Source organism: Lissotriton helveticus, chromosome 3_1 (assembly GCF_964261635.1).
Source record: "Lissotriton helveticus chromosome 3_1, aLisHel1.1, whole genome shotgun sequence".
In the NCBI taxonomy this organism is placed as follows: Eukaryota; Metazoa; Chordata; class Amphibia; order Caudata; family Salamandridae; genus Lissotriton; species Lissotriton helveticus.
In genome coordinates, this window is record NC_136061.1 from 45889495 (window position 1) to 45916614 (window position 27120).

At 44.8% G+C, this 27120-nt stretch overlaps 1 protein-coding gene across 3 annotated transcripts in view; it reads left to right on the top strand.

Moving 5' to 3' along the window:
* PRKAG3 (protein kinase AMP-activated non-catalytic subunit gamma 3) overlaps positions 1-27120 on the top strand; it is a 342332-nt gene that overhangs the window by 306781 nt on the left and 8431 nt on the right. For all 3 annotated transcript variants that reach the window (XR_013608551.1, XR_013608552.1, XM_078679203.1), the window contains exons 14-15: positions 7757-7794; positions 15699-15845. Coding sequence is in view for 1 of the 3 variants with exons in the window: in XM_078679203.1 (XP_078535329.1) it covers positions 7757-7794; positions 15699-15845 (185 nt within the window). In the remaining 2 variants the exon portion in view is untranslated. The remainder of the gene's footprint in view (positions 1-7756; positions 7795-15698; positions 15846-27120) is intronic.

A 27120-nucleotide genomic window follows, 5' to 3' on the forward strand; every position in this document is an offset into this window, starting at 1 on the left:
TGCACTGACTTGTGGATCATGAAATGTAGTCACACCAGATGCCTGGCTAGCAAGGATGCTCCTCCGGATGCAGCAGGTCTTAGAGGACAAATACTCACATCTACAATTTTCCAAGGCAATATGGCTACCTGGAAGAACAAGGAAAATTAAACTGACTATGTATTGGCTGTTGTTCCGCAACTGTCATTGTACATTTGCTTAGGTACTTAATGTTTGCTAACTCTTCTACTCTCTTAAAGTATAGATTCTAATACAATCAAATATACACATAATTTAGGGATAATTAATACCAAGTATTTTATGCTATTCCTTTTGATGGCCATACTTAGTTACTCTGCCAATATATGGTATTTCCTGACCTCAGTCATCATCATCAACATCTTTATGCTAAATCATGTACGTTTACTTTTGGTCATGTACCGTAATGTAATTTAACTTTTGGTCATGTACCATAATGTAATTTTACTTTTGGTTATGTACCTTAATATAATTTTATTCTTGGTCATGTACCGTAATGTAATTTTACTTTTGGTAATGTACCGTAATGTAATTTTACTTTTGGTCATGTACCGTAATGTAATTTTATTCTTGGTCATGTAACGTAATGTAATTTTACTTTTGGTCGGTACCGTAGAGTAATTTTACTTTTGGTCATGTACCATAATGTAATTTTACTTTTTGATCATGTACCGTAATGTAATTTAACTTTTGGTCATGTACCGTAATGTAATTTGACTTTTGGTCATGTACCATAATGTAATTTTACCTTTGGTCTTGTACCTAATGTAATTTTACTTTTGGCCATCCACCATAATGTAATTTTACTTTTGTCATGAACCATAATGTAATTTTACTCTTGGTCATGTACCATAATATAATTTTACTTTTGGTCATGTACCATAATGTAATTTTACTCTTGGTCATGTTCCATAATGTTATTTGACTTTTGGTCAAGTACCATAATGTAATTTTACTCTTTTTTTTTTTTATTTTATTTTCGGTTGAGATGGATTAGAATACAAAAAGAAAAAGAAAACAGAAAACATACATACACAAGTATAAATTATCAGCTGGGTAAAAAACATAGAAATATGCATGGAGGAGAAAAAAAAAAAAAAAAGTCAATATACATGGAGAATTAAAAAAAAAGGTCCATATCTAGCTACACACTAGCTTCTTATTATTAAATTTACATATACTCCATTTCATCCTCTTGATTCCCTCCATTTACTAAGGGGTGCCCAAATTTTTTTCCCAAGGTCCTTCTTCTTTGGTCCCTTGAAGTTATAAAGACAATCCTCAATATTATGAATCCCGAGCAATCTAGTTAACCATATCTGGAATGAAGGTGCTATTGGATCTTTCCAGGCTGCCGCTATTAGAATTCTTAATACTGCAACACACAAGAATACAAAGGCTTCCGCATCCTGAGTGATATTAAGATTTTCATCCCTGCCAATTAAAACAATCGTTGGGGATAGAAGAATTTGGCCCTCTAGCAGCCCCGATAAAAACTTCTCCATTTCAGTTAAGATCGGTTTTAAATTTGGGCAAGAGTAAAACATATGGATTAAATCTGCTGGGCCTTGATCACATCTTGGACATCTGTCCGTATCCCTTTTTCCCCATTGATACAATTTCGCAGGTGTGTAGTATAAATTAAACATCATCTTATAATGTTGAGCTTTTAGGTTAGTTGCTCTTAAAATTTTCTTATTCAATGCCAATGCATAATCCACATCCACATTTGGGTCCCCGATTTTAATAGCCCAAGCATTTTCCACCTGTACAACATCATCTTCCATGGCCTGTAACAGGAAACCATAACCTATTTTAATCTTCCTACCCCCATTCCTTACATATTGAACAATCGGATTAACCTCCTGAATAGAGATCTTGGGTCTTATGGATTTCACCGATTGTTCTAACTGGTTGTACAACATCCAGTGATTCGCTGAGATACCATATCTTTGTTGTAGGGTCTCAAATCCCAACATCTCTTCCTTATTCATAACATCCCCTAAATACTGAATACCCAACCTTTTCCAGAGTGCACTATTTCTATTCTGTCCCAGATGTATGAATGGGGTTGACTCCCACAGGTCTATAATTCCATTGATTTTAGGGATTTTAAGAAATTTCAAGATTAACTTCCAAACCCCCCAAACACCTAGCATGACCTTACTTTTGCTCCTCTTAAAGAATTGAGCACTCACTTCCCGGGTTAAAATTCCATTGGCTTTTTCACCGACTACCAATTCGTATATTGTAGGAACCCTAGGGGAATCATCAGATATATTAGAACAAAATAGGTGTTTCATATGTAACAGTAAACATACCCAATGATATAACCTTAGATTAGGAGCTGCTAGCCCTCCTCTCTCTATTGGTAATGACAATTTAGCCAATGACCTTCTAACTTTCCCGTATTGCCAAAGAAATTTTGAAAAAGCTAAGTCCATTTTTTTCATCAGGGATTCATCAATTAGCAGCGGGATAGCCCGGAATAAATACAACAATTTTGGAAACATTGTCATCTTAAGCACATTAACTCGTCCAATCAGGGAGAGATGTAAGACGTCAATCCTCTTTAGTTCTTTCTCAATCTCCGCTAATACTGGCAGATAATTTTCCTGAGTTATTTTACCCACATCAGCATTGATTTTAATTCCTAAATAAATCGCCGCATCAACATATCTTTGATCTTTTTTCGGAATGTTCTTTGTGCAAATTATTATTGTTTTATCAGTATTCAGTTTGTATCCTGAATATACACCAAAGTGCTGAGCCAAGTTATTTAATTCTTGTATTGCAGTATCCGGTTTATTTGTAACTATTGCTAGATCATCTGCATATGCTAAAATCTTAGTAGTATGACCGTGAGATATCACAGGGGAAATTCTCTCCGTCGCCACAATTTTCCTGATCAGAGGGTCTATGTATAGGGCAAACAAAATGGGTGAGCACGGGCAACCCTGACGTGTGCCCCTTTTAATCGATATCTCCTCTGATTGGAGCCCCATGGTGGTAATTCTAGCCACCGGATTCACATACATAGCCCTGATACCTTTCCTACAATTTTCTCCGAAGCCCCTTTTCTCCAACACCTCCCACATAAAATTCCATACAACCCGATCGAACGCCTTCTCGGCATCTAATAAAATCATAGCCATGTCACTCCCGGCAGCCGTAACAGCATCGAATAATGTAATAGCCCTAGCCGTATGTTCGGTGGTACCTCGCCCTGGGACGAACCCATGCTGCCAGGGTGACACTAGATGACCTATAATCCCTCCTAGTCTCTTAGCCCAAACTTTTGAATATAATTTCGCATCTGTATTTATCAATGAAATTGGCCTATATGACCCGGGATTATCCTCTGGCTTCCCCTTTTTGTGAAATACCACAATGTTAGTCTGCTTCCACGTATCAGGGATAACTCCTGAACATATAACTCCATTAAAAAGATCCACAAAAACTGGGAGAATTTCTTCACTCAAAGCCCTGTAAACCTCAATTGGAATTCCATCTGGGCCAGCTGCTTTGCCCAATGCCAGTTCACTTAAAGCATTCATTATCTCCTTGCTTGTTATGCTCGCTTCCAATCGATCTCTATCATCCTCCCCAACCCTAGGTGTTATGGGAAATTGATCTTGTCTATGGGACACCCTCCCTGGTTCATGATCGTAAAGCTTTTGATAAAACTCTTGAAACACCTGTACTATAGATTTTGGGTCATTATACTCTCTCCCATTAAATTTCATCTTACTAATTTTCTTTCTGTTCAGATCCTGTCTTATGCGCAATGCTAATGCTCTCCCAGCTTGTTCCCCTGTCTCATAACGCCTAGCTCTTTGAGTCTGATATTCACAAATCTCCTTTTGGGAAATTAGTTTTAAAAGGTCCCCCTTAACCCTGGCCATATTTCTTATGGTCTCACTACTATCCTTACCAGTTATTATTTCATCAATGTGGTATCTCTCTTTTTCTGCCAGATCTGCTGTAAGTTTATCTATCTTGATTTTGTCCTCTTTCCTGATTCTCGATGAACAGCTAATCGTCTCCCCCCTTAATGCGGCTTTGAACGACTCCCAAACCCCATTCCTGGAGGCACTATACCTGTTACAATCAAAGAATTCTTTTGTCCATCTTTTCATATGTTTTAAGAACCTTTCATCATTTAATAGCTTTCTCTCAAAAGTCCATCTGGATATTTTCCTACCTACACTGGGAACTTTATAATCAAGTATCAAAGGGTTGTGATCAGAAATTACTCTCGGTAATTTCTGAATATTTACCTTGCCTATCTCCTCTTGTGTAATAAAAAAATAATCCAGCTTGGAATACTTTTGTGCTGAATGAGAGAAGTACGTGTAACCACGATCACCTGGCATCTTTTCTCCCCACACATCAAGCAGGCCATGGGATTGTAACATGGAGCTAATCGCTGTATTAACTTTACGTTTGCGGCCTGTAAAGGTAGTCCCCAGTTGCCAATCCACAGAAATATTCATGTCCCCACATACTATCATTGGGGCTGTCCAGTTAGCCAATTCCTCCTCTAATTTGTTGAACAATAAACCAATGTTACATAGACAAAGCTGTGCAATAGAAGTTAGTTTACCATATCTCTGAATGACTCAGGGCGGTCGTGCTGATGTGCCGGCTCCTCATAAGTGGAGAGAAATGATAATCCTGATGCACTGACTTGTGGATCATGAAATGTAGTCACACCAGATGCCTGGCTAGCAAGGATGCTCCTCCGGATGCAGCAGGTCTTAGAGGACAAATACTCACATCTACAATTTTCCAAAGCAATATGGCTACCTGGAAGAACAAGGAAAATTAAACTGACTATGTATTGGCTGTTGTTCCGCAACTGTCATTGTACATTTGCTTAGGTACTTAATGTTTGCTAACTCTTCTACTCTCTTAAAGTATAGATTCTAATACAATCAAATATACACATAATTTAGGGATAATTAATACCAAGTATTTTATGCTATTCCTTTTGATGGCCATACTTAGTTACTCTGCCAATATATGGTATTTCCTGACCTCAGTCATCATCATCAACATCTTTATGCTAAATCATGTACGTTTACTTTTGGTCATGTACCGTAATGTAATTTAACTTTTGGTCATGTACCATAATGTAATTTTACTTTTGGTTATGTACCTTAATATAATTTTATTCTTGGTCATGTACCGTAATGTAATTTTACTTTTGGTAATGTACCGTAATGTAATTTTACTTTTGGTCATGTACCGTAATGTCATTTTATTCTTGGTCATGTAACGTAATGTAATTTTACTTTTGGTCGGTACCGTAGAGTAATTTTACTTTTGGTCATGTACCATAATCTTATTTTACTTTTTGATCATGTACCGTAATGTAATTTAACTTTTGGTCATGTACCGTAATGTAATTTGACTTTTGGTCATGTACCATAATGTAATTTTACCTTTGGTCTTGTACCTAATGTAATTTTACTCTTGGTCATGTTCCATAATGTAATTTGACTTTTGGTCATGTACCATAATGTAATTTAACTTTTTGATCATGTACCGTAATGTAATTTAACTTTTGGTCATGTACCGTAATGTAATTTGACTTTTGGTCATGTACCATAATGTAATTTTACCTTTGGTCTTGTACCTAATGTAATTTTACTTTTGGTCATGCACCATAATGTAATTTTACTTTTGTCATGAACCATAATGTAATTTAACTTTTGGTCATGTACCGTAATGTAATTTGACTTTTGGTCATGTACCATAATGTAATTTTACCTTTGGTCTTGTACCTAATGTAATTTTACTTTTGGTCATGCACCATAATGTAATTTTACTTTTGTCATGAACCATAATGTAATTTTACTCTTGGTCTTGTACCGTAATGTAATTTTACTTTTGGTCATGCACCATAATGTAATTTTACTTTTGTCATGAACCATAATGTCATTTTACTCTTGGTCTTGTACCGTAATGTAATTTTACTTTTGGTCATGTACCATAATGTAATTTTACTCTTGGTCATGTTCCATAATATAATTTGACTTTTGGTCAAGTACCATAATGTAATTTTACTCTTTGTCATGTACCATAATGTAATTTTACTTTTGGTCATGCACCATAATGTAATTTTACTCTTGGTCATGTACCGTAATGTAATTTTACTTTTGGTCATGTACCATAATGTAATTTTACTCTTGGTCATGTTCCATAATGTAATTTGACTTTTGGTCAAGTACCATAATGTAATTTTACTCTTTGTCATGTACCATAATGTAATTTTACTTTTGGTCATGTACCATAATGTAATTTTACTTTTGGTCATGTACCGTAATGTAATTTTACTTTTGGTCAAGTACCGTAATGTAATTTTACTTTAGGTCCTGTCAAGGAAACAATGGAAAAGACCCCTACACATACACACCCATCAAACTACAAAACTGCAGAGGTGGGGGACTATGCAAAACACAAGCCTAAGTATTTAATCAGGAAACGGCATAAGGTTTGTGAGATCTACAATTAGTATACTACAAATGTGTCTAGAAAGAAAGGGACAACATTCATGAAAGCGAAGCTGAGACAGATTTTAGGCAAAGTTATACAAATGTAACATTTTGCAGACTAAAACGTATCTACTATAAAAGCTTCTTTGAAAAATGCAGACTCTTAAAATTAGCACTGTTTAGTAGTAACCAGGTGACTTTGAAAGACCTTTGTTAGCTGCATAGTATAAATATTATTAAAAAGTAAAAAGCATTCTGTACCTGAAGCAGACTCTGTTAGTGATGTAAGAGGTGAAACATGTTAAGGGTTTCCTAAAAGCAAGCTATTTGTAAGAACACAGTGCACTGGTCTTGCACTCTTATTAGCTGTCTCCGGTGCAACAGTTTTCCTCATACTTTGCACTTATTTCATATCTCATTCCAAGCCCATCCTCCCTTTTTACAGTTAATTCATCCTTTTCAGGCTATCTGCAGAAAGCCTTCATTTGACAAGGATTTGAAGCAGTAACCATGTGGATAACCTTATATTTCACATTGCAGAGTATGCTCTTTTCCAAGATTTGGGATATACTAACATGCTTTGCGGTTTCTGCAACAATACATACTATCTGAGAGGAGGCAAGACAGCATTTGGCCATTAAAATAAATATAATGTTTTCTACTGAATGCATTTACTACCACAAGCAGAATCCCACTCCAAAGTAGTAGTTGATAGAGCAGCTAAAGTAAAAGGCTTAAAATTATAGTTTCTTCAAAGGGAGACAAAGGAATATACAGACCTTGCCTTTGACACTGAAATGGTCATTCGTTCTTTTGGATCTCCACCAGAAACCACCAGAGTAAATGAACCCTGTTAACTCTGCCCTCAAAAAGGCAAACAGCCCCATGCAATTGCAAAGAGGAGGAAGTCACAGAATGTTTATCCAGAGACTGCAAGAAAGGCCAGCCCTTCACGCAGGGAGGCATCTTTGGATGGCTTTGAGGTGGATGGAATGGAGAGTTACATTGTCAAGGGAGCTTGGAAGCTTTTCTCATCCAATCAGGTAGGAGAACTACAAACAACATAGAGGTCAAGAGTTGAGATTTCCACCATCGGCCAGTCTGTGCATGCAGGAGTAAAGAGGGGTTGAGATGACGCTGGCATTCCGAGGTAGTACATGGATGAGTAGGCATCACACATGGACCCAGTGACATGGAGGACAGGCCAGCTCTGACGCATCTCTTTCCTTCTTCTACAGGCAAAGTGGTGGGACTCTACTCCAGGTTTGACGTCATTGTAAGTATATCAGGATCATCATTGACACTGGCGCAACAATACCATTGGTGACCTTAATATACTGTGATAATAGGGGGTAAATGTAGGATAAATCGCCTCCCTTCCTCCATTTTTGCACAAGTTTATAGTATCCTTGATGTAGTTTAACCCCTCCCATGCTCGTGACGGAACCGTTCCGTAACGAGCCTCGGGTGGGCTGTGCTGGTGACGGAACGGTTCCGTCACGGCCCGCTCGCCGCGCCTGCGCGGCGCGAATTCCGCGCCTGCGCTGAATGTTCTATTAGGCGGGCGGGGCCGTGACAGAACCGTTCCGTCATAAGCACAGCTCGCCCGCGGGCCATGACGGAGCAGTCCCGTCACGAGCACGGGACCGCCGCGTGGCCCCGCCTCCCCCTTAGCGCTGCGGCGGAATAGCCGCCGCAGGGAAGGGGTTAAAAAAAAATCTTTTTATTGGCGTGTAAATCAAAAAGAATGTAGGTGACATTAGGCACAATCATAATGGTGAACAGTATGGAGGCACTTTGCAATATATATCCTGGGAAATATTCACATTCGCCTGCCCCTCGCCTCACCCCTAGCGACTCTCAAATGTATAAGCATGTCTAGCCCCTCTTGGTTCCAAGCATTTCAAGTGGCACTCAATACAGGATTACATAGTTGTTCCCGACAATCATTTTCCCACACCTTAATCCATTTGTGCAGACAGCCTCTACTTCCAAAGACTGCCTTTCCCACCTGCATACTCCAGTCCATATCTCTCTTCCATTCCCCTAACTGGGGTGCAGTGTCAACTCCCCAGAAGCTGGCTATGTTTCGTTTGGCCACCATCAGTCCCAGAGTGGCCCAGAGGCGGTCATTGAGGCTGAGATCTGTTTGACCCCAAAGGTTCAAGGGGCACTACTTCGCCTCTGGTACTAAACCCTACACTCGGAATGCAGGCCACCACTGACGCCCAATAAGTCGGTAGCACTGGACTGTCCCATATCATATGGTAGAATGTTCCTATTTGTCCACACCTTTTGGGGCTGAGTGCTGCTCCTACTTTACCCATTTTCAGTAGTGTTGTAGCTGCATAATAACTCCTATGAAGGATCGTGAGTTGTATGAGACAGAAGTGCGAGCGTATGGCCACCTCACGCGTAGTAGCCAAGGCCTCGGGCCACTTGTCCTCTAAACCACCCAGGTCTCTCTCCCGGGTTTCCCTCAGTCAAATCACAGTGTCGGGGAGTTGTTTAACAATTTTTGTTAAGTGAGTGAGACCGCCATTTTGGGTAAGCAAGTAGTCATCGACTAATCTGTCCTCAAGAGGGGAGAACTCAGGAAGGACCTCCCCTGAGGGATCGCTTTTACAGGGCATGGTGGTCCTTCAGGTATCTATAGGTCTCCATGGGCGCCAAGTGATAATCATTTTGCAGTTCTGAGTAGGGGAGCACCTCGCCGTTTTTCCACAAATCTCCCACTCGGGACAGGCCTATAAGCTCCTATTTGTCAATACCCCACTGGAGAGCTTGGGTACTAAGAGAGGCTGTGTCCCACAGGGGTGTAGCTTGTGTGACCCCCCCCTCCCTACCCCCTAGCCCATGGCTGCCAGTGCCACCTGCCACAGGGAAATAGGAAGGCTGTACGGTCAAAAGGGGTATACGGGTTGCCCCCCATAGATGGTTCGGTGGTAGCCCCCCGGCTGTATGTTTCTCCTGTTCATCCTTTAGGCCGGTTAGTAGTCGGAAGGAGCACCCAGTAACTGACAAAGATTAGCTGAGACGCCCAGTTATATTTCCGAATGTTAGGAAAGGCTATTTACCCATTATAGCAACCCCTCGTCATTTCTGGAGCGCCATTCGAGGGGGCCCCAGTCCCCAAAAAGTGTGTGGGTCCGCTATATTTGGCACAGGAATAGGACTGGGGTATTTGGTAGGGCCTGTTTTGAAGTGCGTACATGAATCCTGATAGGGCCACCATCTTGAAGAGATATGCTTTTCCTAACAAGCAGAGAGGCAGAGCTTTCCTGTGTTTCCCGGCTTTCCGTATGCACAGCAAAGGGGGTTCAAGGTAATGTGTAGAACGCATCGGGGTCTCTCGTGATGAAGATGCCCAAGAAGCAAAATCCCTCTGCTACCACCCTAGCCCCGACATTCATCAGGGAGGACCAGAGGCTCCCATGAAGAACATATATCAGTGATTTATTCCAATTGATATTGTAGCCTGAGTGCTTGCAATAGAGTGCGAATAGGAGCAGACCTTTGTCAAGTTTGGCAGAGGGATCGGCTACGTAAAGCAGGATGTCATCTGCATAGAGGGAGATTCGGTCCTCCCTTTCTGTGGTCTAGCTCAGTCCCCTGACCCTGGAGTCACTATGGACCCAAGCCGCCAGTGTTTCCAATGTCAGAGCAAAGATCAGGGGGGGGGGGGGGGCAAATGGACAACTTTCTATGGTGCCCCTTTGAAGGGCACACAGTGCTGAAGTGCCCCTGTTCACTACCTTGTGTGCTAGAGGGCCCCGAATACAACCACCGGATCCAAGAGACAAAGGGGGGGCTGAAGCCTATCTTTTCTATGATTGCATACAAAAAGGTGAGCAAGGAAACAATTCCTTTTTGTTTAGTTACCCTCATACACCCTAGTGGTGTCATGCTTCATCATCGGGTCTATAAGTCGGGGTGAGCTCGACCACAGTGTTTGAAGCTCTTTGGAATAGTTGAAGACCAGGGGGACTTAAAGATAAAATACCTCAGACAGATCCCAAGTTTCCCTTTATTCTTGGGTCTGTCTGGGTTATTAAAAATTGTTAAAAGATGGGTCAAATGGTAGTATTATACTCCTATGACCCAAGTGCCAACATGTTTCAGCCCATATGCATGCGGCCATAAAGGTCCTGGACTTTCTTCAGGGCAATGGTCGGCCTCCCTGGGAGACAGAGTAGGGAGGTTCCTAGGGAGTCCGACATCGTGTTGCAGAAGCCAGGGACCGAAACCAAGCAGGTTAGAAGGCGGGGCAGGACTCTTGATGAAGGTTTGACTACAGAGCTACCCCTACAGGCCAAACGGTCCCCTGAGATACAGTGACTCTCCAAAGTTTGGATGGAGAACTACGCATGACAGGCATATCATCTATCACACACATAAGGAGCAGCTACTGTGCCCTTTACTTACTGGCAGGATAGGAACCTCCCTACTCTGTCCCGCAGGGAGGCCGACCATTGCCCTGAAGAAAGTCTAGGACCTTTATGGCCCCTATTATTCTTACATTGTTATGCCGGAATCGCTCCTCAAAATCTTCCAGCTTGGCTTCCATGATCTGTGAGGTCACACTCAGCTCCTTAACTTGGTGCTGCAGAGTCTTAGTTTTCAGGGTGGCAAAAGATTCTTCCGCCTCCTTTACCCAGACTCCCATGTTTTGGAAGCCAGCACACACCAATCCAACATCTATTGAGACCGAGTCTATTTTCGTTTTAAGTGCAGAGCGTATGCCATGTATCACCACCATTATGTTGGTGAGAGTAGGGGAGTCCTTAGCTGGGTGGTTCGGGTTTGAGATGCACGCTGTTCCTCCACCTGCAACGCAGTCATCATATCTCTAGATTTCGTAAATGTATCCAGCTTTGTTTGATGGGCAATGTGGGGATGCCTACTGCCAGTCATGTCCAGTGTGGTGCCAGATACTTCTTAACACCCCAGTCGACCTTGACGGGGTGAGTGGGCGGTTGCTTGCACACGGAGGAGGCAAGGTACTCACTGCCGCCTGTCAGGTAGTAAGGTAAGGCACACCTGCGACCTGTCTACTTTCCTGACTCAAACCCTCACCTCCACTACACCTATGTCATCCGCTAATCACTTTGGGTTGTTGCCCCATGAATTTTTGTATCTCAGAGAGCTGCTATTGGCACTAGAATTGGGGGTAACGTGTGGCAAGTGGAGAATGCACTGTAGTGGACCAGGTCCCCTCTGCACCCAAGTAGCAGTACGGAATAGGCGACACTCACTGTGATTGAGCTGACGGTTGCACCAGAAGGCTCCGGACGATATCAGCAGGGCAAAACCTTGTGTTGCGTTGAGCAAGTACGGGGAGCACTGCCTGCCCCACGAGTTGCCTCCCACGTAGCTGGATCACGCCCACCTTGTATTCTCTGGGCACCAGTTCATGTGAGGCCGCGACAGCTGCATGTCAGACAAGCCGCACTCTCAAAGTCGGTCAGCCTCCAACCCTGCAGCTCCCCCGCTGCACCGCACACCTACCAACAGTCAGGGGAGATCTACCGGTCAAGCATTTTCACTGTGGTAGGCGATATTCAAGCAGATGGCAGGGGGTTAGGCGACAGGATCCATGCTAGTGAACCGCCATCTACATCAGGCGGCTAGCAATGCTCCTAACTGATGTAGTTTTGAGCTTGTCTATTGAGATTTGACCCTCATTTTAAGTCGGGCGGACTGAATTCCTGTATGGAAGTTGTGTGGAAATGGGGTGTAATATATGAGGTGTATTATATGGTGTGGTTGTGTAGTACACTTACCAACCCGCTTAGGTTCAGTAGGCTTCGTCTCTAAAACCCTCAGCTCAACCCTGGATAGCTGTGGCACTGCGCAACAAGGCTTACACAGAGGAACAAGTGTTAAGCATTTAAACAGCACTAAACAAGTGTTAAGCAATTAAACAGCAACCGAGCAATTTAAGAAGAAATCAACGCTCAAGAAATCTGACACCAATTTAAAAACATAGGGCCATATGTATGAAGCCAAATTGACTTCGCAAACGCCGAAAATCGCAGAATTTCGGCGTTTGCGAATGCAATTTGGCCTAATAGTATGTATCAAGGGAATTTGCTAGCAAAATAAGGAATCGCAAATTTTGCAATTCCTTATTTTGCGATTGCATTTAAGGAATCGCAAATTCTGAGATTCCTTAAATGCAATGTAAGAAGCCAAAAGATTTCGCAAATTGGCCTTAAGGAATCGCAAATTACCACCAACTTCTAGTTGGTGGTAAGTTGCGAATTCCTTCCAAAATATATATTTTTTCTTTTTTCAAAGTGCCATGTGACGCACAGACATGCCCTTAGGGCATATATGTGCGCCACATGTGCACCCATGCAGATTTCAGGGGTGCAACAGGGTGTCCTTTGGACACCCCTGCACCCTTGAAAATATTCACAATTTGCGATTAGCAAATTGTGAATCGCAAATTTCCCCTTCATTCCTATGGGCCTCCTGGCCCATAGCAATGAATGGGAAATGATTCCTTAATTGCGATTAGCAATTTGCTAATCGCAATTAAGGAATTTTAAGGAATCGCTAAGAAATAGCTAATTTCTTGATACATACCATTTTGCGATTTCTAAATAGCGATTCCTTAAAAATCGCTATTAAGGAATCGCAAAAGGGTATGTTGATACATATGGCCAAGATCCACCAGAGGGTTCAGAGATGTGGATTTTACAAGCAACAATAAATCAAAGCAATTTCACTCAACAGTGAAACTTAGGTAATTGTCAACGCGGTTGAGTAGAAGTACTTGGCAACCAACTTCGGCAGAGGGCTAGTCAGGGGGACCAGCAATGTTCTTTGCCAATGGGATATCGGGTTCCTGATGACTACTTCCTGTGGAGTGTGGCATCTGGGTATCCCAGGATGCACCATTCTGCCCACTCTCAAGATGGTGAGACCCCTTGCTTAGCACTCAGAGCTCTCTAGCTCACCCCCACAGGTGTAGCTAGCGAGGGACGTCATGCCCCTGGAAAAACATGTTTGACACCTGGCGTACCCCTTCCCTGGCCCAAGTGCCAACCTGTCTGCCTAAACAATCAAGCAGCCCCTCTCCCAAGTGCTACCCATTTGCCCTTGAAATGCTGCTTCTCCTTTGAAGCTCACATGTTGGGCACAATAGCCATGTGGCTTCTTGCGGAAGGGAGGTAACACCCCTCTCTCATGCAGGCCCCCATAGAGTCCTTTCCTGGGAGTTATTAGCACATCTCTCCAGGAGGGCAGGGAGCTGTCTGCAGGACAGAGCCCCATGTACATTAGTAACCAGGCACTGGAAACCTTGGGCAACAAAAGTGGCAACTTCTAAAGTTGTACTTTGCACACCAGTGACAATAAATTCGATTAAACCATGAAATCAGATTTATTACGCTGATTCTTTTGATATCAAACAGCAGCAACCTTAGTAGTCCCATTCAAATGTTAGCAGGGTTGAGATGCCAGCCTGTAACTTTGTACTTGCCAATGGGGCTAATAGCCTTTCCTCACTAAAAATGACAATTGAGGGTTTCAACTGTTGGAGCATGTTAAAGTGCATGTCGCACTTTTTAACACACACCACCCTTTATAAGGGCTCGTTAGGCCTACCTTAGGGGTGACTTACATATATTAAAAAGGGAGTTTGGGCTTTACCATTACCTTAAATGGCAAAGCTTAGTAAGCAGTTAAAAGCTGCTCTTCCAGTCTGCAGTGACACACTGGGAGCCAGGTTATACCTTGTCTCGCTCAGGGTGGCACAACCAGTGCTGCAGTCCCTGGGAGGCACTCTTACTTACAGGCCCGAGTACCTCTGGTACCATGTACTAGGGGCTTACAAGTAAGATGGGCTATGCCAATTGGGACAAGCCAATTAAACATACACTATTTTATGGGTCTGTGCCCTGTTCAGCAGGGCTCAGGGCATTTCAGACACATTACACCAACAACTAGTAGTGAAATTGGGGCCAAAAGTCGGAAGTAAACTTGGAAAAACCCTGTTCCCTTACAGAAGAACGCTCTGCCCCATCACTAATGACCAGTTGTTTTTACACCCGATTTTCTCCCTTACAGTAGGTGGCAAATGGACATTTTAAATGCTTATGTGATTAAGAATTCAGTGCGATTTAATGCCGATAAACTTGGGTCCAAATTTATTCACCATTCCATAAAGTTTAAGTTGTAAAAGTATGGTACTGGTGGGGTTTCATTGCACTGTAGTGGTAATTATGGATGAAAAGTTTGCAGCTCCTTGGAAGCATGTAGCTAGTAACAAGGGCCTAAATATGCAGAATGTATCCACCAGCACTCCTACCATAGAGGCCATACCCTGCTATTATGCCTGCAGAGGACAAAGATCAGAATGCAATACTATGATAACATATTCAACATATCTATCACATATTGGAGCCCAAAGTGTGTCTGTCGTGATAAAAGGAATCTTAGATATCCATCTTGATAAAACTCATGGGATTGACTGTGGAGGGATTCCGGGATACCATATATATGTGTCCATATGGCAGAAACCTAGATGAGGAGCAACGGAGAGCTCTACATTAACTTTCATATATATTTACAATTTTGGAATAGATTACATTAAATAATTTACTTAGAAGCATATGGTTAAGACTCCAGTGTCAGGCCTGGGATTGGGAGATACACACACATACCCACGCACACACACATACACACACGCACGCACACACAAACACTTCCTCCCCCCACTCCCTCTCACCCTACCCCTAACCCCCTCCAAATAGGATTCAATATAAGAGCTAATTGAGGGTGAGATGACATATGTGAAGCCACTCCTTGGTAGAAGGAGTGCGGAAAGGAATCAAAAGAAATTTGCAGAAATTAATAATATGTGTCTTTCAAGCTAGCAATACAAATAAAGACTAGCCAAAGGAAACCATTTTTGCAAAAGTACATATTGTTTTGTTTTTCTAAAAACCTGTATTTTTCTTCTGGTTAAACTGTTTCCACAACATATCAAGGTTCTTAAGTGATTCCCTCTGTCCTCTCTCTTTTCTGGAACTTTTCACTGATTTTTTTTCTATACACTTCTCCACTGTATCTCTCACACTTTTTTCTACTCTACTCTCAAACTGTTCAGTAAGTGGCTTCTTCCAATGTCCCCAGAAATGTCTCTAAATCTCTTTCTCACCTTCCTCTCAGCACTTGGCTGCCCAGAAGACCTACAATAACCTGGATATCAGCGTGAAGGAGGCCTTGAGACGCCGGACCCAGTGTTTGGAAGGTGTCCTGAAGTGCCACCCCTATGAGACCCTGGAGGTTGTGGTCGATCGCATTACGAAAGAGCAGGTACTGCAAAATCTCAGGAGAACACTGACCCCTATAGAACCGCATCTGATGTATCTGGTGCTGGTGTGCAGGTATAGTAGCCATATCCGTGCAATGCTTACTCTTTAACCCACTGGGACGTCCACGCCTCTCAGTCTGGTTACATGCTTTCCTGTCTCATCACCACCATTTGGTGCCTAGGGTTAAGGACCGGGGAAACCTGCAGAGGGTCAGCTACTGAGCCACTGGAAAGCCCACCCTTCGGCAACCCGAACGTCAGATCCGTAGAATTCCTTTTCAGTATCACTTACTTGGAAAGGATCACCAGTGGGTCCTGGAAAGGATCATCTGCGGGATCTCTGGATTGATTGTCTAAATGGCTATTAGAAGGAATCAGGTAGTAGATCCATAGACAGGATCACTGTTTGCTTCCCTGGAAGTTTACAATTATAGGGTACCTGCAAAATATTCATTAATTTGACTCGTGGTATTGAGAGTTTACTCAATCCCTGGAGAGAGCCTTCATATGAATCTCTGTAAACGTTTATCTATTAATTGCTTTCAAACTTGGAGTTCTTCTTTGAGGCAGAATAAGCTCCATGAATTCTCAAATGGGGGTTACCCTTCCAAATTGCCCTTTCCACCATGACGGTTCATGTGTCGGAAGTATGTCGGAATATCCAAGTCAAAGATGTTGCAGAGTTTCTTCCTGTGATGTCAGTTCCTGTTTCAAGAATAACATAAGCCAGTGTTTGCGAATGCAAGATGCAAAGCAATACATTCATTCCCTGGTTTATAGCACTCTTTAACTATTGGTATTTATTTTTGTCCTTGTTTTTGATTCGTTCAGATTGAGACAGAATCAATTAACTAGTAGATGACACAGTGCACTTTCAGGTGTTAAATAGTCCTTCTAACTTTTATTTGAAGGCAGAAGAAAACAGCCAATTGAAACAAGGTGAGACTACAATGTACATGAGGGCTGATCTAAGATCTGATTAGAAATGTTTCAAGGCCAATGGCTGATGGTTCCAGATCCTAAAAGGCCAATGGCTGCAGGCGGCTTAATCGAAGCCCCTTAGAGTATTGATTGATTGATAGGCTTTATTTCGATATAAAAATACCATAAAAGCTTGTACAACAATACAAAATACAGCATAAATAACAATCACATGCTAGATGCACACATAAGATTTAAACAGAAGGAAGTATTAACAATTAAAACTGAATTAAATTGACAAGGAAAGCCTTTTTGTGCGAATCAACCAAGACCATTTTAAAAATTTTGACACAGCACAAACAATCACAGTGGATGTGTCAGACATTAAAATACGCATCGCCACTATATGCTGACGGGTGCCTAAGAGTCTACATAGGGGTTTTAACCAACGAATCCTGGGTGCACGATAGTCCGGACATTCAAAAAAGATGTGGGCTACCGACTCTACTCGGGTGGGACAGGACGCACAGAACGGAGAAAATTGGTAGGGCCGTTTCCAGCGGGCGACTACCTCACCTACTGGAAGAATCCCTACTCGAAACTTGAAATACAAAGTACGATCAAAGGGGATAGAAATAGTATCTAAATAGGGTTCATAAGCCACCACATCTTTGATTCTCACAAAAGCTACAGTAGAGTTGCAATGTCGTGAATCTGAGTGTAATTTAGCGGAGACCCAGTTCCAGTACAACTTTTTAATCGTAGCTTTGGGTGGGGCTGTTCTCGATGCCCATGCATCTGGTAACCCTATCTCCACCAGTAACCGTTTGACATCCCTCAACCATTTAATCCTGGACCAGCCTGCCATAGCCTCTGATAATGCTTCCGCATAGGAGGCTAGTCCAGGCGCCCGCCATAGACGTGCCCAGAGGAGCAGGGGGCGAAGTTGCGCTTGGTCCCTGATGGATCTGCAACCTAGATCCATTAGCACTGGTACTGTTGGTGTGCACCATGGGAGAGCCATCAGATCTTTCAAAAATTTGCTCTCCGATTTAGCTACTGCGTCCAGGTTGCAGGTGCCCCACAGCTCTGCCCCATATAGGGCGGCACTAACCACTTTGGCTTTATATATTTCCACAACTGGGGCTAAAGGTTTACTAGTTGAGGAACGTTGTTCCTTGAGTAAGGTGCCTCCCACCCTTTTGTGGCCCAGTAGCATTTTTTGGATGTGCGGGTTCCAGGTAAGGGAATCATTAAGGCGAATACCTAGATAATCAAACTCGGAGACCCTCTCCAGTGTCTCGGAATTCAGAGCCGGAGGTCGACCGAGTTTCTTCGGGGATTCATAACCAAAAACTTAGTTTTGTCAGTGTTGATTACCAACCCCCTCAACAGACAAAACTCCTGAAAGCTGTTCAAGAGGCTCTGAAGACCCATAGGGGCCTTTGAGATAAGAAGAGTATCATCTGCGAAAAGCAGTGTTGGGATCCGTTTGCCCGCCAGGGATGGAGCGTCGGAGGGATTTCTTAGCAGATGTTCAACCACGCCGTTTACATAAAGAGAAAACAGGGTGGGGGCTAACATGCATCCCTGACGGACGCCCCTTCCCACGGAGATCCTATTGGTTTTTCCACCCTTCGTACCCCATCGAACCTGCGCATAATTGCCAGCATGTAATTTTACCAAAAGAGAAAGAATATGCATGGGCAACCCCAAATCTAGCAGAACCTTCCATAGCTCCTCTCTGGGAACCAGTTCGAAGGCAGTCTTTAGGTCTATAAAAGCCAAATATAGACTGCCCCCGCCCAGCACCACCACCTTCCAGTATAGAAGAGCCAGTCTGAAGGCCTGCTGATTGGTTCCGGTACCAGAGCGAAATCCAGCTTGGAGGTCCGACAAGATGTTGTTGTCGTCCACCCACTGGAGCACCCTTCTCAGGATCACCTTCCCTGCCACTTTTTGGGAAGAGTCAATGAGACTTATTGGCCTGTAGTTGGCAGGGTTGTCCCGACACCCCTTCTTGAATATCGGGACAACCTCTGCCCCCTTCCAGGATTCAGGTACGGGCGCACCTTCACTAATGGCATTTAACAGTGATGACACCAGATTCCCCCACTCCTTGGCATTTGCCCGAATTAAGTCACCCGGTAAACCATCAGGCCCTGCTGCTTTCAAGGGCACCAAAGTCTTGATTACATCCTCCACCTCTCTAGCGGTAAAGGGAGCATACTCTAGGCCTCCTGGACAAGCGGCCAGTGAGAGGATAGTATGAGTAGTTGCCTCATTGGAGGTGTAGAGAGACGAGAAATGATTAAACCAGCTCTGGGCAGGGATGTTACACGTTATCAGGGTGCTGTCTGGCCTGTCCCTAGATCTTATGAGATTCCAGAAGCTTCTGGCATCCCTATCCAAGCTCGCTTTCCTGAGATCCGCCCAGAACCTGTCCTCCCATTCTCTCTTTGCTGCAAGGAGAGTCTGCGAGTAGTCTTTCCTTGCCAATCTTATGGCAGCCAAGGAACAACCTCAAGTGCATCCTGCTCAACACCCGTTCCGTCCACAGACACGCCGTCGAACTCTGGAACCTCCTCGACACAACAGCACCGGACGTCGCCTTCCTCACAGAGACCTGGATGAACGCCTCCTCAGCCCCCGACATTGCCATAGCCATCCCGGACGGCTACAAGATCACCCGGAAGGACCGCGCCAACCAAACCAGAGGAGGCATCGCCATCGTCCACAGAAACACCATCCGCATCACGAACAACTCTGACGACACAATCACCGCCGCCGAGCACCTTCACTTCCAGATACACACCGACCCCAAGACCACCCTCAGAGGACCCACATCTACAGACCCCCGGGACGACACGCACAATTCTGCGAAGCCATCGCAGACTTCATCAGCCCGCTTGCCCTCACCTCATCAGACTACATCCTCCTAGGGGACCTCAACTTCCACCTGGAAAACAACAATGACAGCAACACCACTGCCCTGCTCGACAACCTCGCCAACCTCGGACTCAAGCAACTGGTGAACACACCCACCCACTACGCCGGCCACACACTTGACCCCGTCTTCTCCTCCAGCAACTACATCTCCTTCAGCCACTCCATCGGACTGCACTAGATAGACCACAGCTGCGTCCACTTCAACTTCAAGAAAACCACGACCCACCACCACCTGCAACAGGCCCCCCGCAGAGCCAGGAGCAAGATCACGACCAGCTCACCACCTCACTGAGCCAGAACCCTCCCACCCACACCACGGACTCCAACGAAGCAGCCCGCAACCTCACCCAGTGGCTCACCAACTGCGCCGACACCCTTGCACCACTGAAGAATCCTCCCAACAGACCCGGCAGCAAGAAAGCCTCGTGGTTCTCCAACGACCTCAAAATCTCCAAGAAATACTGCCGTACCATGGAGAAAGCCTGGCGCCACGACCAGTCAACAGATAGCATGACAGCCCTCAGGAATGACATCCGCAAACACCATCAGCTGATCCGCACCGCCAAAAGGACAGCATTCAGAGAACGACTGGACAACAACACCCTCAACAGCAAGGAACTCTTCAACATCGTCAAAGAGCTCTCCAACCCCGGCGCCTGCAACAACGACGTCCCGCCCTCGCTAGACCTCTGCGACTCACTGGCCTCGTTCTTCCACCACAAGATCGCAGACTTACACAAAAGCTTTGACGCCTGGACCACACGCCCGTCCACCGAACCACCGCCCCCCACCACCACCCTCCTCACCTGGACCCCGTCAGCACTGAAGACACCACCCACGTGATGAACAGCATCCACTCCGGCTCCCCAGCAGACCCCTGTCCACACCACATCTTTAACAAAGCCGACACCATCATCGCACACCAACTACGGCACATCATCAACAACTCCTTCGCATCTGCCACCTTCCCGGAGAGCTGGAAGCATGCAGAGATCAGCGCCCTACTGAAGAAACCCACCGCGGACCCCACGGACCTCAAGAACTTCTGCCCCGTCTCGCTACTCCCGTTTTCCGCCAAAGTCATCGAGAAGACCGTCAACAAACAGCTGACCGCATTCCTCGAGACAAACGGCTCCCTCGACCCATCACAGTCCGGCTTCCGAGCAAACCACAGCACCGAGACCGCACTCATCGCAGCCACCAACGACATCAGGTCCCTGCTCGACAACGGGGAAACTGTTGCCCTCATCCTCCTTGACCTATCGGCCGCATTTGACACTGTCTGCCACCGCACCCTAACAACCCGCCTCCACCACGCCGGGATCCAAGGAAAAGCCCTGGAATGGGTCACCTCCTTCCTCTCAGACAGAACTCAGAGAGTCCGCCTCCCTCCTTTCCGATCAGCGGCCACCAAAATCATCTGCGGCGTTCCTCAAGGATCCTCGCTCAGCCCCACCCTCTTCAACGTCTACATGAGCCTCCTCGCAGCCATCGCGCGCCGACACAACCTAAACATCATCTCCTACGCGGAGGACACCCAACTGATCCTCTCCCTTACCAACGACCCCGCCACCGCCAGAGCCAGCCTCCAAGAAGGAATGAAAGGCGTAGCAGCATGTATGGAGCTCAGCCGTCTGAAACTGAACTCGGACAAGACGGAAGTCCTCCTCCTCGGACCATCCCCCTCAGCCTGGGACGACTCCTGGTGGCACTGGGCAATGCCCCCATCCCCACGGACCACGCACGCAACCTGGGCTTCATCCTGGACTCATCCCTCACGATGACCAAGCAAGTCAATGCCGTCTCATCATCCTGCTTCAACACCCTGCGAATGCTCTGCAAGATCTTCCGGTGGATCCCCACCGAAACCAGAAAGACAGTCACCCAGGCCCTCGTCACCAGCTGTCTAGACTACGGGAACACCCTCTACGCTGGAACCACAGCCAAACTACAGAAAAGACTCCAACGCATACAGAACGCCTCTGCACGACTCATCCTGGACATCCCCCGCCACAGCCACATCACTCCCCACCTGAGAGACCTACACTTGCTCCCCGTCAGCAAGAGAATCACGTTCAGGCTCCTCACCCACGCACACAAGGCCCTCCACGGCATGAGCCCAGCATACCTCAACGACCGCCTCACGTTCTACACACCCACCCGCCAGCTCCGCTCCGGCAGCCTCGCCCTTGCCACTGTCCCACGGATTCGCAGAAGCACCACCGGAGGAAGATCCTTCTCCTACCTGGCGGCCAAGACGTGGAACTCCCTCCCCACCCACCTACGGCTGACCCAGGACCACCTCGCCTTCAGGAAGCAACTCAAGACCTGGCTCTTCGAACAGTAGCAGCAGCCTCCCCCCTACCCCCCCAGCACCTTGAGACCCTTGCGGGTGAGTAGCACGCTCTATAAATGTGTTTGTTTGTTTGTTTGGTTTGGGAGGTGGTTTCATCACACATCTGTGCTGCCTGAAAGACCAGGCCGACAGCATCCTCATGCAGATGTAGAGTGTATGTAGACCAGCCATAGCAAGGATGCATGGGGTGTGACATCCGCAGCACACCAATGCCTCACCCCACCGTGCAGCCGCCACAACTGCTATGTGACCTTGGACGGACAGGCTCAGGGCAACATGCCATTGTCAAGTCACAGCCCCCCCTGACCACACAGCGATCACAGGCTGTAGCTGTGCTTGGGGAAGGAGGTTGCACTATTCGCTTTCAGAATAATACTGTAAGTATTTTCCACTATGACATTGTTTAAAAATGCAGCTGCTTTAATTAAAGTTGAATTCAAGAGGAGTGTCTAGTGACATCAGCCACAAAAACATGTTTAGCCTTTTCACCAATTTTAATGTGAGTCTCAAAGATGTCTACTGATTCCCAGAATCCTCTGCATATACATGCCATCTTAGTTTCACTTTTACAGCAGCAGCTGGATATCCAGAAACGAAATCCTGAACACGTTTGACTGTAACAAGCATTTCTTTTAAATTCATGTGTCTCCTATATCGAAGAGCTTTGCATGTTCCACTCATTTGCATTTGTTGGGTGCACGCTCTTGCAGTCCGTACCTGGCAGGCACTGATCAAGCTCTGTAATACAACAATAGACCTAATCCCAGGGCGTCAGGGCATATCAGTGACTCTAACAATGGGGCAGTCAAAATATCCAGCTTCCAATCCTTCCCTTCTACAATTTATAAGGAAGTGAAGCACTGTACTACGCCTATAATAAAAAGGCAAACCTGTTCTCCCCGACAGGTACACAGAACAACAAGAATTGTGACCCAAAAGAGTGGGTCGCAAACATCCACACACTCGTGTAGGATAGAGCTCTAACTAGAAAAAATGTGAGAGAAACAAGTGACTCCTCACTGAAACACCACCAACGGGGTAACTGGTATGTAATTTCCAGACAAGCCCCTGTCTCATCATCGGTAGTCACTTGCTTCTCAAAGAAAGTAAAACGAAAGGAAAGGTGTGTCCAAGACAAACAACAAAAAGTGTGGCACACAGTGGAAAGCAGAAGTCTCTGCTAGTGACAAACACAAACATAAATAAGTGCCTAAAACACAGCACACAGTTCCCTTAACCAATTTTATTTATAGGGACGTGATTATGCTGTTCATATTAAAAAGGCTGGTAGCTAGTCATGCATACCATTACCTAATGCCAGTGCCGACATGTTTCACTGCTATACCAACTTGAGAAGTTTCATCAGGGCTGCACTCATATGCTGCCACTCCACTTTTGGACACTAGTTCTGTGTACACCAGAGTCAGCCAAGTTAGGCATACCAGCCGCTCCAGTATCATAAAAGGTTACCAGGGTACTCCAATAGTGAGTTTGTCCCTTACACTCAATCTTTAAGTGTTCGTACACCCATCGGGGATTCACTTCTTCTCCTCCGACATGACTAGCTACCAGCCTTTTTAATATGAACAGCATAATCACGTCCCTATAAATAAAATTGGTTAAGGGAACTGTGTGCTGTGTTTTAGGCACTTATTTATGTTTGTGTTTGTCACTAGCAGAGACTTCTGCTTTCCACTGTGTGCCACAATTTTTGTTGTTTGTCTTGGACACACCTTTCCTTTCTTTTTATTTTCTTTGAGAAGCAAGTGACTACCGATGATGAGACAGGGGCTTGTCTGGAAATTACATACCAGTTACCCCGTTGGTGGTGTTTCCGTGAGGAGTCACTTGTTTCTCTCACATTTTTTCTAGTTAGAGCTCTATCCTACACGAGTGTGTGGATGTTTGCGACCCACTCTTTTGGGTCACAATTCTTGTTGTTCTGTGTAACTGTCGGGGAGAACAGGTTTGCCTTTTATTATAGGCGTAGTACAGTGCTTCACTTCCTTATAAATTGTAGAAGGGAAGGATTGGGAGCTGGATATTTTGACTGCCCCATTGTTAGAGTCACTGATATGCCCTGACGCCCTGGGATTAGGTCTATTGTTGTATTACAAGTTTTGAGTGGAGGGCGACCTTTTCCTTATTTCCCTCTTGGCTCCTAGTGAGTGTTTGACTGATCAAGCTCTCACAGGAATGTGCGGGAGTACGTTTGAGAAGGCAATTGTACATCCAAGATTCCCTCCCCATGCCATGTATCGCTGCCAGCACTGTAGGATGATGAAGGCAGGAATTTTCATGGAGAGCAAATGGGCTTTCACTCTGGTGATGAATAGGATAAAGGAAGCCATTGAGCGTCATTGCCATCCAGCTTTCTGTCCCTTGATTTGGAGAAGAAACTCACTTTCTGGAGTAACAAGAATGGTGCCGTTGACAGAGTGGAGCCAGGAAAAGATTTTCATCTCTCCAGGAAAAATAGAACTGTGCTTGCTAGAGCTCTGTCCGCAAACTCACAGTTTAACAGGCCTTTTGCAGTACGTTGGTGCTGCCTGCAGGTGGCGATCTAAGACTGGTGTCTTACCTTACTTGATGGAGGTGCCTGCCCGTTGTCACCTCTTCCGCAGCACACTGAGGGAAAAAGCTCAACTTGTTATTATGGACCACAGCGGAACCGTCCATCACTACAGACAGTGCTGGGAGGGCCTCCTGAATGGATAATGAAAAGACACAAGAGGACACATGGTTTCCCTCTTAGTCAGCAGCACCACAGTCTATAAGCTGACCCTTGAAATGGCAAAAAATGGAGAGACAAACCAGCACAATGCAGGACATCCATGATGGCCAACAGGAAGCTGGCAGGTCAAGAAGTCAGATTAAAAGGATACATGTTAACAACAGTACTATGTAAATAGAAACAAGAGGTAGTAGTGGTTTTGTTATCGCACCCCTTTATAGACATGCATTCACCTGGATAATAGTATAATGAACAACCTCACAGCCTGCAACTATCGGGGAATGCAAGCGACATTTAACTTCTGGAAAAGAATTAATGGAGAAGGCCCCCCGAAAATGGCATATCTTTGTAACAAAGAAATAGAGACCAGTGATCTTATCTGGGCGGTCAAAGCAAGGAATAAACTAGATAAGTTATGTGTTACACTTACCCTAGAGCGAGCCCAATGGAAATCAGGGCAGCAGATCCCTAAACGGAAGTTACAGGCCATTGCTGACGCGAAGGCCCAAGAAGAAGATTTATATTACTGGAAGAGTAAATCTTCCGCCCGTTTTCTGATAGACGGATCGGTAAATGACCATATCTTCACCTATATAGAAGCTATGCCTAACCCAAAGCTCAGAAATGCAATATTGAAATTTAGAGTCGGCCTGAACCCATGTAACATCAATAGGAAGATAAAATCATTTATGTCGAATGACCAAGGTCTGTGCTCCTGTGGCCTACAAGTAAAATATAGTTGTCAACATATTCTGTTGGATTATCTGTGGTTTTTAAAAGAACAGAAAACACTTTTAAAACCTATTTTGTGCAATAGGAAGATTTTTAGTTGCAATACAGGAGTCATTGAAGGAAATGGCATAGGTCGAAATGAATATATGGTAGAAATTCAATCTCTTCTATGATCTGTGGACTATTCAAGATTCAGTACAAATGTATAGCTAACGTATAAGTACCTCTTCGCTACTTTGGTGAAGAACCAAGAGTTCTTATACGTGAGTCCCCTATTGTATTTTTTTAGTTGGTTTTTACTGTGTATTATATTGCCTTATGGTGAAACCGTTGGGACAAATCATATTTTAATTGTTTGTAAAGTGCTATTTTTTTTAATGGTTAAATATGCCAAATAAAAATATTCAAATGGATAATGAACACAAATCAGTGTGTTTCGTGTGGTGCTATAATTGTTAGCCACGGCCTAATAACAAAGGTGTGATTTCATATTGGTAAGCAACAGGGAGGGACATTTGGAGGACAATATTTAAAGGGGTCCAGTGTGCGTGTCCCATCAGTCTATATAACAAAAAGCTGCACAAAGTTCCCCAGGGGAGTGGTATTAGTACAGTGAAGTAATCTTTCTTCCTCTCTCTAAGAAATGCACGTGTGCAGATATATCAATGTGAATCAGGGAAAGGTATCCCCTTTTCGGAACTAGGGATGCCTCACACAACAGGCTGGTTTAACGGCTGTTGTCATATCGCCAGCTAGTTGTCTCGTGTCATCATCGGCTTCCTGCTCCAACGTCAAGCCGGCGCTGCAATGCCTGACGGGTAGCACACAGTGCTACACTTTTGTGGAGATCTTTTGTTCCTGGCCGTTGATCGAGTGGGTGTGAGGGCCCCAGGTTGTGAAGTAGTGAGCGTGGGGGGATGTGTGGTTAAAAAAGGTTGGTATAGTCTACTCCATTCAGTTTATTCGTGTAGCTAACCACCTTGTTAAAACAAGAGGGGTGCAGGGACACAAACAGGCTATGGGGATTGGTCCCGTTCAACCCTCGTCTGTGATCAGGTCAACATGTTTCATGCCCTATCGGCAATTCTTCAGGACCTAGGGTGTGCTCATAATCTAGTGGTAAGTCCAATTTGGGCTGAGGAGTGTGGAAAATACAACCTGTCCGGCTGCTCTACGTGCCAAGCCACGTCGGTGCGTGGGATTAGGTGGAGAGGTAACTCCTGTGCGTTAATGAGATAATTATCTCACAACGCAGGTCCCACGAGAACAGCCTTGGGGCACTAGCACCAAACATTGAGGGGTGGACCACGACGCAGGAACTCTTCCTGCTCCAGTCTGCAACCACACAGGTTGTATTTGCCACACTCCTCAGCCCAAATTGGACTTACCACTAGTTTATGAGCACACCCTAGGTCCTGAAGAATTGCCGATAGGGCATGAATCATGTTGACCTGATCACAGACGAGGGTTGAACGGGACCAATCCCCATAGCCTGTTTGTGTCCCTGCACCCCTCTTGTTTTAACAAGGTGGTTAGCTACACGAATAAACTGAATGGAGTAGACTATACCAACCTTTTTTAACCA